The sequence below is a fragment of the Callorhinus ursinus genome, unplaced genomic scaffold (genome assembly GCF_003265705.2).
Source record: "Callorhinus ursinus isolate GAN/ISIS: 27379988/994484 unplaced genomic scaffold, GSC_fseal_2.0 scaffold29, whole genome shotgun sequence".
In the NCBI taxonomy this organism is placed as follows: domain Eukaryota; kingdom Metazoa; phylum Chordata; class Mammalia; order Carnivora; family Otariidae; genus Callorhinus; species Callorhinus ursinus.
This window is the reverse complement of record NW_027397091.1, coordinates 6589937-6602591: the sequence shown is the minus strand read 5'-3', so window position 1 is coordinate 6602591 and position 12655 is coordinate 6589937. Positions and strand designations below refer to the sequence as shown.

Genomic DNA, 12655 nt, shown 5'->3' with positions numbered 1-12655 from the left:
TGAATGGATAAAGAAGATGTGGTATATATACACAATGGAATATTATGCAGCCATCAAAAGGAATGAGATCTTGCCATTTGCAACGACGTGGATGGAACTGGAGGGTAACACCTGAGTGAAATAAGTCAAGTGCTGAGTGAAATAAGTCAATCAGAGAAAGACATGTATCATAGGACCTCACTGATATGAGGAATTCTTAATTTCAGGAATCAAACTGAGGGTTGCTGGAGTGGTGGGGGGTGGGAGGGAGGGGGTGGCTGGGTGACAGACATTGGGGAGGGTATGTGCTATGGTGAGCACTGTGAATTGTGCAAGACTGTTGAATCACAGATCTGTACTTCTGAAACAAATAATGCAATATATGTTAAGAAAAAAAAAAGAAGAAGATAGCAGGAAGGGAAGAATGAAGGGGAGTAGTTGGAGGGGGAGACGAACCATGAGAGACGATGGACTCTGAAAAACAAACTGAGGGTTCTAGAGGGGAGGGGTGTGGGGGGATGGGTTAGCCTGGTGATGGGTATTAAGGAGGGCACGTTCTGCGTGGAGCCCTGGGTGTTATGTACAAACAATGAATCACGGAAGACTACATCAAAACCTAATGATATAATGTATGGTGATTAACATAACAATAAAAAATAAAAAAAAACCCAAAAAACAACCCAGTTAAAAAATGGGCAAGTGATGCAAATACACGTTTGTCCAAATAAGAGAAACAAATGGCCAATAAGGACATGAAAAGATGCTTGGTATCATTAGTTATCAGAGAAATGCAAATCCAAATCACAGTGAGATGTCACTGCACACACATTAGGATGGCTAGAGTAAAAAAGTCAGATAACAGTAAGGGTCGACAAGGACGTAGGAATATTGGAACCCTCATATATTGTTGGTGGGAATGTGAAATGACAGTGCATTGGAAGACAGTCTGGCAGTTCCTCAGTTAAACAGAGTTGCCATGTGACCCAGCAATTCCACTCTTAGTATATATCGAAGAAAAATGAAAATATACCTACACAAAAACTTACATGTGAATGTTAGAGCAGCATTATTCATAATAACCAAAAGATGGAAACAATCCAAATGTGTATCAACAGATGAATGGATATATAATATGTGGCATACCCACACAATGGGAATTTACTCAATAGAAAGAAATGAAGTACTGATATGTGCTACAACATAAATCTTGAAAGCATAATGCTAAGTGAAAGATGCCAGTCACAAAAGACCACATACTACATGAATCCATTTCTATAAAATGTGCAGTATATACAAAGACGGAGAGACAAAGAATAGATGGTGGTTGCTTATGGCTGTGAACAGGGAGCAGGGGATACTGGGAGGTGACAGCTAAAGGGTGTGAGTCTTCTATTTGAGGTAAGGAAAATGTTTTGAAATTGACCCAACTATACAATGTCTGCTCCTTATGCCCTTTGGTTACAGTCACATAATCAGACCTCCGTCAGATTCCATAACTGCCCTGAACCTGTATCAGACAACTTCATCTAAGAATTTTTTTTGTTAGAAAGGACTATAATCACAGATAGAAAAATTCCATACTAATATGAGCAGCAGATAAGGGACAATAAAAGCACTTTCCCCAAAACTCAGAGTTTACTTTTAAGTGTAAAAGAATCAAAATTAGAGGGATCAAGTAAGTCTTTCCTATTCTTTAGGAGCATGAACTTTTACTGACTTTAGCTCTAGATGATGTCAAAATTTATTATCTTTTAAAATCCAACCAGAAAGAATTCTGGGGCATGACTTTACTCCTTAAAGAAAAATTCCAAGTCACATTTTTGTGGTTTTGACAAACTTGTCATTCATTGCTATCTTCTAAGTTTGAACAAGAAAAGTGTTAAAGAAAATAACCCCACATTCAACTTAGATGTAATCATCAGTAAAGAACCTCCAAGGGAAAACACTGATTTTTAAATCAAGGATATAGAGAGTTTTCAGAATCATTCAAATATTAAAGATGATTTGGAAATTTCTCCTGTCTCCAAGAGAATGCAACCCGAAATAATAATTTAAAATCTCTCTAACTGCACAAAAGAGATGGTTTCCTATATTTACAGAGATTTGGGCCTTTTTTGTGGCTAGTGTTAGCCACTGGAAAATAGGATGATACAGCAAAAATCGAAGCCTTAGGATGGAAAGTAGATGAGAAACTACAATACTACACATACTACTTCAAGTGAAGCCTACCAGCATTGGCAAAGTATGGGACGTTAGCTCCAAGTGGAGGTAATGGATGATGGTTCTGCCTGTCACAAGAGAGGGAGCACTTGGGTTCCAGTTGCATGGAATGAGGGATCCTGCCTCCTGAGAGCAGCAGGGGCAGGGTTTTTTTGGAGATTCGTACTCTCCATTCCTGGCAGCCATTTCTGAAGGGACCCTTCTCACCAAAAATACAAAATTGTGATATTGAAGATTTCCTGGTGTCAAAAACATTCTTCCATGTTCCCTCCTTCCATATCTGCTTAGAAGAAAACTTATCTTTGAGAAAGTGAACTGATCCAAAATAAGAAGTACCAGGGGAAAGGGGCAAGAAACCGGAGTCCAATTCTCCAAAGCAGGCAGCCTTCAGGTTTAATGCTCTGCAGCCACTGTCTCGAAATGCTTAAAAATCTGTGAACAAGGAAGCCTTCATTTTCATTTTGCACTGGGCCCTGCAAATTATGTAGCTGGTCCTGCCTGGTGTTTTTTGGTACAGAAAAGAAATGCATTCCCAGCATCCAGGTCTGTGTGGTGGACGTGGGCAGAGGCCAAAGCCAGTGAAAAGTGAAGGGATCCAAGGATTTCCTGTGGCTTTGTAGGATCTCGGAAGGCAAGAGAGGAAGAGAAGAAGGGCCTTCAGCTAGGTGGGTGGACCGGAGCCACAAGAATCAGAGGATGGGGTCATAATAGGAAGGACAACCTATTTCATCACACCCAAGATGGCATCAATTGTTCAACACTCCATTATCTTCTTTACCAGCAGGAAAGCAAAATGGCTGATTAAAATTATAAGGTCATGGATTTCGAGACATATTGCAACCTGAGAAATTTCTACAAAAAGTGTGCATCTTTGAATCATAAATCATCCTACTATGTTGATATCAGCCACCCCACTTTCCTCTGAAAGTATGCAGACTTGAGAAATTAACTTGCTCTATCTTGTTTCATTAGGAATTATAGAAATGCCTCCCATTTTTATACCATTACAAAGGAGTCTGCCATAAACTACTGCTCACTTTCCTACTAAAAATCACACTTACTGAGCCCAATGGCATGGCCTCCCAAAAGATCGGCCCAGAGAGCAGACAGGGATTCCCACGTAGGTTCCCAATGTTTTATTAGCATTGATGGGTGCAGAGGGTGTCCACGTGCTTTGCAACGCTGATGTTCTCTATGCAACAGCTACTGTTTGCCACCCTAAGCCTAAAAGGCACAGAAGGCCTCTTTACAGACGCCCAGCCCTCAGACATGCCAACAAGGAGTTTCTAACAAGTCCCTGAAGGTGGGTGGGTGAACAAGGGCAATGTAGTGAAAGCCAGAGCATCCTAGATGCCCTTGCTCCACGGAAATGCACCTGCGTGGCCAGCCCTGTATCTACCAGCTATGACCACTCCATCGTGGAGAGTGATGGGACCGGAGAAACACAACTGAGGAAGATTTTTTCCCTCTTCCTGTCGGCGATGAACTTTGCCTCCAGGTGAGGAAAAGGGAAGGGTGGGGGGGTGGCGACACATGACTGAACACGACTGTCAATGCCTCTTCAAGGCGGGCTGCCCCACTGAACCATCCTATTTTTCTAGCCCCTCTGGCAGGACTTAGGTTTTCCGTCACACCACTCAAGCACTTCAGCACAGAATTCAGGCTCCGGTAGCACTGTCCTTGTCTGGGAACATATTTTAAAATAAGCAATGGTGCATAAAGGGAGACACTGATCGTGTGAACCAGGGCGAAATAGAAAGTCCTGCAGCGAAATGGAGTGCACGCATACAACTCCTGTTGGGACCTCTTGATCTGGAAACAGTCCCCCTCCCTGTGGAAGTACTGGCTGCAGGACAGCTGAGACAAAGAAGGCAAACTTTAGCGTCACTGGGCCACACAGAAGGCTCTGAGGAGGGAGCCCCAGCAGGGCTGGTGTGTCTGGTATGAACCATGAAGGCTGGGCTTCAGCCTTGAGCTTTCATCCCCACTCCAGCGCTGTCCCCTGCAGCCTCGCTGCCTCAGCTTGCCCGGGGGGGGGGGCGGCCATCAGTTTATGTGCACCATCTCCTGGTGATGAACACTGTGCATTAAACAACAGAGCTTTAAAAAATTCTAAAACATGGGGAGCGCCCGGGTGGCTCAGTCGGCTGAGCGTCTGCCTTCGGCTCAGGTCATGATCCCAGGGTCCTGCATCTGGCTCCCTGCTCAGCGGGGAGTCTGCTTCTCCCTCTGCCCCTCCCCCCTGCTTGCATGCTTGCTCCCTCTCAATCTCTCTCAAATAAAAATCTTTTTAAAAATTCTAAAATGTGTATTTAGCGGTTTTCTTTTGAACTACGTAGTTGTTACTTCTTTCTGTAATTGACATATAACATATTACTTTACGGTGTATGATTTTAATTTCCTTCAAAGCACACAGCAGAGGAAAACATAACACATGTGCCAGCTATATGTGCAGTGAGTCACTCATGGGTGGAGGTGCATGGGCAGAGAACCATCCGGCTGGAGGAAGGGGGGGTGAGTGCGCACTCCGAACCCACGACTGCTGAAAAATGTTATTTTGACTGGCTGTTTTTAGTGATAAAAATGAGGTATTCAACCAGGGAGGCCAAGAATTTCCTGACAGTATTATGGATGGGATGGCATTCCACTGGATTAATTTAGAGGCTTGGGGACAGACGCATGGAGAAAAAAATGGCCACACCCACACCGGTTTTTCCTCTACAGAATTTAACTTCACATTTTCACTTAACCTTTCCATGTTCCACATTATGAAATTAGGAAATTAACATTTCCTACTTCACTCCCTGGTTCACAGATTTTAAAGAATGCCAGTTAAGTAAACTAGAACAATATTCATAGCATTATTTTTTGGTAACTGCTCTTTACAAGACATGCAAAAGAATCATGACAGGACAAAGCTTTCTTCCTAGGTGTATTACATTCAAATTGACCCTCATAACTTCATTACATACTAAATCAACTTCATTCCTCTATTTGTCTTAGGCAAAATACATATGTTTATTATCTATGTTTCCCGTTAGTGTCCAAATGATCAGGGATCATTATCTGTCGTAGCTATAAAAACCCTTGAATTTAAAGTGAGAGAATTAAACTCTAGAGTGTGTATGATAAACTGCTTAACTTATAATGTTTTTATTTTTTGGAAAATTCTGCTTAGCAAACCGGGTAGATAAAGAATGTATACTTGCAAATATAATCTATCTAGGGATTTCAATTGTTTCTTCTCCCATCCCTCAAACTCAGCTTAAATTGAGCAGCCCCTAATTAAAAATGACACAGTTTCATTACAGCTGTAGTATGGAGTTCAGGAACACGGTGACAACAGTTTAAATCATATTACTCACCCGCATGATCCATTATACTCAAATTTTCCCTGATTCAATTGCATCGCTAAATCTGTCAAGAGACAAAAATAATTTAGCATCTCATCTCCCTGGACAAGGAAAACCACTATGGGTGATTTTAAACAATGGAAATCAGATACCAATCCTAGGCTGAAAGGTCCTTTTTAACGGGGTCTGTTGAGAGCACACAACTCTCTTCCCTGTTGAAATCATCTCGTGTTGAAGTCAAACATAAAATGTGTTTTCATAAAGATCATGCTAGAATTGCTTTAAAAATTAGATTCAACATATGAGTCAAATGATTGTTCAATTAGTGTTGAGAGTATAGATGTCCAACTGGGGAGAATGAGCCTTATGTTCACAGAGGAAGGGTAGGCTGGGGATATCCAGTAGGGTCACAGGAGTACAAACTTGATTAAAAACAATAAAACAATAAAAAATAAACTAGGTAGTATCATGGAAAAATTAGTGGCTTGTTCCTACTTTTAGACTTAGGGAGCATTCTACACTGGTTTATGGTTTATGATTTGGTTTATGGCATGGTTTATGATTTTTCTCTTGTAAGTGGATACAATCTTCTCTTTTTTCATTAGCAAAAGAAAAAAAAGAACAAGCTGGTAGATTTTTCTTTTTTCTTTCTTCAACATGTTGTGGTTGATCCTAATGTTATAGAATAAAACATAAGCTGACCTAGTGAATAAACTGGTTTAGGATCATTTAATCCATATAATGGATGGACAACTGAAAATACAACTTGACCTCCCATCCCCCCCCTTTTTTAAAGTAAAATCAGCAGTACCCTTTTATTTGGTTTCTGCTAGAAATACTATGGGATTGTACTGATATCTGGTCAAAGTTCAGTATAACAAGGACTGATGCGGATGCTGTGCAGACATTTGACTCCAGCTTCTGGTCCCTGAGAAGGAGCCACCAAGGGGAGGGAAGTACAATCAAGGCCACATTTATGGCAAAGGGATGGAAGTCAAAAGACCTTTCAGTCAGTCCAGATAATAGGGAACAAGGTGGATAGAAACTCTCAAAGTATGGTGGATGGACTAGAAAAGGAAAATGCCCTCCCAAATCAGGAAACATGGGAGGCACCCTTCATATAGCAAAGGACTGAGCAAGAAAAATTTTTGTTTTGCTTTGTTTTGCCAATTTTAAGGACCAGGCTATGGAATTAACCACAGCACATGAATCGGTTTTGTGGCATATTTCTTACCTCTTTTAGGTAAATAACTAGAGCCCAGTACTTTTCTACCTCTAATCTTAAAATTGTGATCCTCGGCTCTTAAACAGACTTTAAAAACTTAAAAATAAAATTGTTTATGCATTTTAAAAATTTACTCCTCTCCTTCCGGGGAGGGGAAAAGATCATATATTGGAAGCCTGCCTTTGAGTACACTTTGGAGGACCAAGTTATGGATTAGTGCCTCTAAGAATATATAAATCCTTACATACTGTTTTAGTGGAGTCTACTCTAGAATATTCTGTACTTTTATGATGAGGTGCTGTGTTACTGATACCCACTGAATGTTAACAGAGGAAGGGTACTTTCTAAAGGAGAAATGAGTCATAGTTACTGTACAGAGATATTCAAATTTTTTTTCTCATTTAATTCCGTCTCTGGAAACGAAGATAAGTTTGATCCAAAAAGAAGAAGAATTAGAAATATTTTGGAAAAGGGGACAATGTTTGGCAGATTAGTTGTGGTAATTATGAGAGGAAATTCAATTTAAATCAAAATATTTTGTCTTCCACCCTTTTTATGGCTTTTATTTTTGGCTTTTCATATCTCACCATTACATAAATCCAACATCACATTGTTTTGCCATATGTCTGCTTCCTTTAAAAAAAATGCCCACGGCCATTGGATGGCAACTGTTGGCACCATCCTGTCAAAGTGTTCTCCTGGAATTTGAGGTCACTGGACATCAGTTCCTACCTGGGGTTTGATAGTTCAGTGAAACCATCTGGCAACCAGCATTCCAGAAAATCTGAGGCATGTAATTACTGGAATCGACCCGGCCTCCCTTGGGGTAAATGCGGCTCATTTGCCGTTTGTTATAACTGTGTAACTTATTAAGGAGAATGGCAGAAGAAAGAATATTCCAGAAGTAATAAATAAACAACAAAGGTCTAGACCGGCAATGAGAAACACATAGATAAGAGAGAGCAAATTTCACATTTATGAATGATGCCGAGGAGAAAAACCAGAGTTCACTGTGTAGACTATAAAAACAACTCACATTTGGGCAGATTTTCACAGTTGCTGTGGTCTTTCACACATATTATTTAAATAGCTCTACACCCACAATTATCTATTAGCCATTTATCTATTTTAGAGACTCCTGCCAAACCCAAAGTGCACCAGCCGTTCATTCCATTCACTACATAAGGATACTTCACAAATTCAATTGCGTGTGTCTTCAAGTAGCCCAGACCGACGGACTCGTTAAAAGAAGACATGTTATAATGGATATTGCGCTCTGGAAAGAAAAATAAAGATGCACTCAGCAATGCTCCCATCCAACCTTGTGGAAAGACAAGCAATAAATATAATTACATCCCAAATCACGAGGCTTTGGAGGCCGATGTTCTGTCATCATATTACTAGCTCCTACTTTCATTAACGTCCTGTGGATAGAGACAGCTGACTTAAATATTGATGGATTAAATTTGGAGTCATTGAACAAATTATGTATATACGTCCCACACAGCCACCCCTGAGGTATGTATATATGATGACCGATGGTGGCTTCTCCAGCCCAAAAAATGGTCATGAAAGTTTAAAAATACCGTACCCATTTTTGGAGGTCGCTTTTGATTAAAAGCGGTCTTAGGAAAATACATCGAATGCAAGAAGAGATACTAAGCTCTCCTAGTGCTAAGAAATCCAGTCTTTCAGAGCCACCCTGTGGATGATGTAGGGAACGACAAGGCAATGCCTCTGCATGACAAGGACACACGAGGCTACATGCATAGTCTGTGATGCAAAACAGGGTGAGGTGGAACAGGGCCCGTGCCCAGAAAAGAAAAATGGGGACAAGTCAGACCACAGCTCATCAGCATAATAAAAGAGAAGCAGACAAAAAAAGGCAATAGAATTTAACCTTTGGTGTTACCTTCAGCCACATGGAAGCCTTGGAACTTTACGGGCTGTGCATAGTTGATCATTGTAGACAAATATGGATGGATATTAGTGGTAGCACCTACGTATTTATAAGATGCCATCCATGCCTGTTCATCTTCCACAGTAACCAGGCCCTACAAGCACAATGAAAGGAATATGCGTGTTGAGGACTTCGGTGGGACAGGTACATGCTACAGACATCCTCACTAAAGATGATTTGCACACACAAATTGAAAGATAAAGACCCTTTCTTCCTCAATTTTGCTACTAGGATAATTTTAAAAGTTCCTGTCTAGGGGTGCCTGCCTGGCTCAGGTAGTAGAGCAAGAGACTCTTGATCTCAGGGTTATAAGTTCGAGCCACAAATTGTGCACGGAGCCTACTTAAAAAAAAAAAAAAGTTCATGTCTATTATAGCCCCTAATAATATAAAAGGGGATAATAACAAAATATAAGCCTTCTCTCACATTTTTTTAAGATTGCCAAAGGACTTTAAAATAGTCAAGAAAGTAAACTGAGGTTCACAGCAATCTATGGAAATGTATAGCAAGTATTATCATTTATAATTTCATAAACTGTGGCACAAAATGGAAAAACAACTTCAGAGTGTATCAGAATCCCCTGGAGGGCTTGTTAAAACATATGTTCCTGGACCTCATCCTCAGAGTTTCCGATGAAGTGAGTCTGGGGGGAAGCCCAAGTATTTCCTTTCATCTAGCTCCTAAGTGCTAATGATGGGGCCGGTCTGGGGACCATACTTTGCTTAATACTGGTCTAGAATTTAAGCCACATACATAAGTAGTTTATGGTACTTTTTCAAAAAGCTTATTCTGAAAATAATCTGATAAGCCACTACAGAGGACATGTCAAAATTGCATTATTTTACATAGAGGCAAATTATTTTGATTTATTTCTTGGTAAACCGGAACGAAATAAACAACAAAAATAATACTTTCAAAAATGATCCACATTTTGTTGAGAGCTAACTTTGAAAACCCAATGAAGACTTACTTCATTGGAAAACTCGGAGGATGAGGTCCAAGAATGTATGTTTTAACAGGCCCTCCAGGGGATTCTGACACACACTGAAGTTGTTTTTACATTTTGTGCCACAATTTCCTGCATAGATTGATACAGGTAGATGAACCACTTAGTCCATTCCTATGGACTATTTACAGGAATGGACTAGTTTAAAAAAATGGTCAGGCTGTCTTATTTGATGATTTAACAATCTGACTAAATCCTCAAACTGATTTCACCAATAAAAACCTGAGATAATCAAATAATGTAACTTGTTTTTATTTTTAGTCATTTCTTTATATGTCCTGTTCACCTAAACAAGGGCAGAGGCCATGTCTGACTGCTTTCTTGAGTATTTAATGATGGTAAGTAACACCAGGACCATGTGTTGGGCACTGGGCTGAATTCCTGCATGCACAACTTCATTACTGCTAGTAATCATGTGGAGTAAGGATTAGAGTCCCACCCACTGACCATGTGAGAAGACTGGGGCCTTGAGGATTAAAGCAATTTGGCCACAGCTACTTAGCTAATATATAGCAGTGACCAAATACCAACCTCTGCTTTGTTGACCTCAATAGCTTCCGAAATTCTAGAAGAGCAGTTCATGAACATCATGGGAGGGATTGAGATCAGACTTACCCGTAACTATTCCAAACTCACTATTTAGACAGTAAGAAGATAGGGTATCATTCCAAATAAGACAGGGCCCCACAGATAGCCAGACATGATGTTCTGAAGCTCTGAAGAATGGGAGTCAAATTACAAGGCAAATTTCTGCCTGCAACGGCCACCAGTCTCAACACCATGATAAACCATTTGCATTTACTCTATAAAACCACTGTGGTATCATGAAGAATGTCAAAGAGGACAAAAGAAATTAAAAATTTAACTTATAATAAAGTCAATATCTAAGAACAGCAAATAAAAGTCCTAGAATGACTGCAGTGTGAAATTAACTAATGATCTTTTAAAATGCCAGTGTAGTTGGAAACAAGACCACCTTTCTAGTATGCTGGAACATCTGATGACCTATTAGGTCATTTTTATTTTCAAATTCAATGTGTTGATGATTATGCACTCCTATTATAGGAATGAAATCTCTAATGCCAACTAAGGGCCTGACTGCACTAAACACTTTTTTAAGGAAAATCATCTTATTCACCTGCCCTAGTTTTGTGATTTTTATCAGGATTTAATCACTTCATCACTGTGAATAATTCTTTCTTTCAAAGACTCCTGTAATTAGATGCATTAAGCATGTGAATATGATAAACAGTAAGCCTGACATTCCATGGGGTGAGGTGGGAGGGGGAGACAGAGGTAACATCATTTAATACAAACTGTTCAATATTAGAGGGGCACATATGGTATTTTGTAATGAAAACAAATTGTACCAGGTAACGATTTTCTTACCTTTTTGTTGATTTCATGTTCAAGGTCATCTGAAGCCTAAATTAGAGGAAGATAATAATTTGTTTACTTCTCTAAAGGGCAAAATCCCAATTTTACTAGCCATATATATATATTTTTTAAATATATGTAAGCTTATTATTGTATTTATTTGTGAAGGTGGAAAATCATTGATGACATAAAGCCATCAACAAAATAAGTACTGGAAAGATACAACAGCCTGACTTACATACCAGAAAAAGAAATCTTAATATTATCTCCCCTCCTTTGTTGATGGTCTTTCCTATTTAGATGTTTCCTTACAGTAGTTTAATTATTTCATCATGGGGCTTGGAAAATAATTTGATGTGGCCACCTCTCCTGATCTGAAAAGGGCAGGCAAGCATGAACGGTTACTCGATTCAACACTCATGTGTGGGTACTGATAAAGGCTTTATGTGGTAAGGTAGCAACGAGGTAGGCACTGAGTCTTAGTAGGCATCCAAGAGTCTCCAAGTAGTGGCAATACTCTCTATCAGAAGAGGGAGGGTGTAATCAAAGTGTTCCCTAGGCTTTGCTTTTCAAACACTCTCCAATTCTCAACTACTACCAAATGCATGCACCTTACTGGCATCTTCATCCACTGTCTTCAATGATTAAGAATCCCTGCCCCCATCAAAGACCACACCCTCACATCACCATGGATACCATCCACTCTGACCTTCTCCAGGAACTCACGGGCAGTTATCCCTTCTCTCTCTTGCAAGACTCATCTCTCCCTCTCTACAGCACCATTTCCAAAAGTTTGCAAACACACTCCAGATTCATTCATTCTAAAAATAACACTCCCTTGACTCCTCAGACTGCTATGGCTACCAGCCTATACCTTGCTTCCCTTTATAGCAAAACTTCTCAAAAGTATAGTCTCTACTCATTTACATCTGTTTCAGTGGCCCCCACCACACCATTGAAACTTCTCTTTACAAGGTTACGAATGACCTCCATGTTGCCAGCAATGGACACTCTTGAGTCTTCTTAGTGAGTTTATCAACAGTGGTCAAAAACCAACCATTTTGCCAGGGGCCAGGAGGTGGGAGAAATGGGGAGGTGTTGGTCAAAGGGGACAAAACATCTAGTTATAAGAGTAGTACGTTCTGGGGATCTAACGAATAGCATGGTGTCTATAGTTAACATTCTACTGTATACTTGAAAGTTACTCAGAGAGCAGATCTTAAATGTTCTCACCACATGCACACGCGCACGCACACACAGAGGTAATTATGAGGCAATGGATATGTTCACTAACCTTATTGAAATAATCATTTCATAATCTATCAAATCATCACCCATACATCTTCAACTTACACAATGTTATGTGTTAATTATATTTCAATTAAGCTGGAGGGGAAACAAAAAAAACCACCTTTCTTTTCATCTTCCCCCTGGTTTCTTGGCTTCCTTGATCTCATCTATTTCCCTCCTACCTCTTGGGTCATACCTTGCTCTTCTTTTCCGGCCTGCCTTCTCTGCCTCTTCCCATGGATCAT

At 40.1% G+C, this 12655-nt stretch overlaps 1 protein-coding gene across 15 annotated transcripts in view; it reads right to left on the bottom strand.

The window, feature by feature from the left end:
* PLCB4 (phospholipase C beta 4) overlaps positions 1-12655 on the bottom strand; it is a 414054-nt gene that overhangs the window by 67377 nt on the left and 334022 nt on the right. For 14 of the 15 annotated variants that reach the window (XR_012374116.1, XM_073878371.1, XM_073878370.1 and 11 more), the window contains 5 exons: positions 11133-11168; positions 8690-8831; positions 7969-8053; positions 7510-7634; positions 5565-5616 (listed from right to left, as the gene is read on the bottom strand). Coding sequence is in view for 14 of the 15 variants with exons in the window: in XM_073878371.1 (XP_073734472.1) it covers positions 5565-5616; positions 7510-7634; positions 7969-8053; positions 8690-8831; positions 11133-11168 (440 nt within the window). In the remaining variant the exon portion in view is untranslated. The remainder of the gene's footprint in view (positions 1-5564; positions 5617-7509; positions 7635-7968; positions 8054-8689; positions 8832-11132; positions 11169-12655) is intronic. The other variant, XM_073878383.1, reaches the window with a different exon arrangement.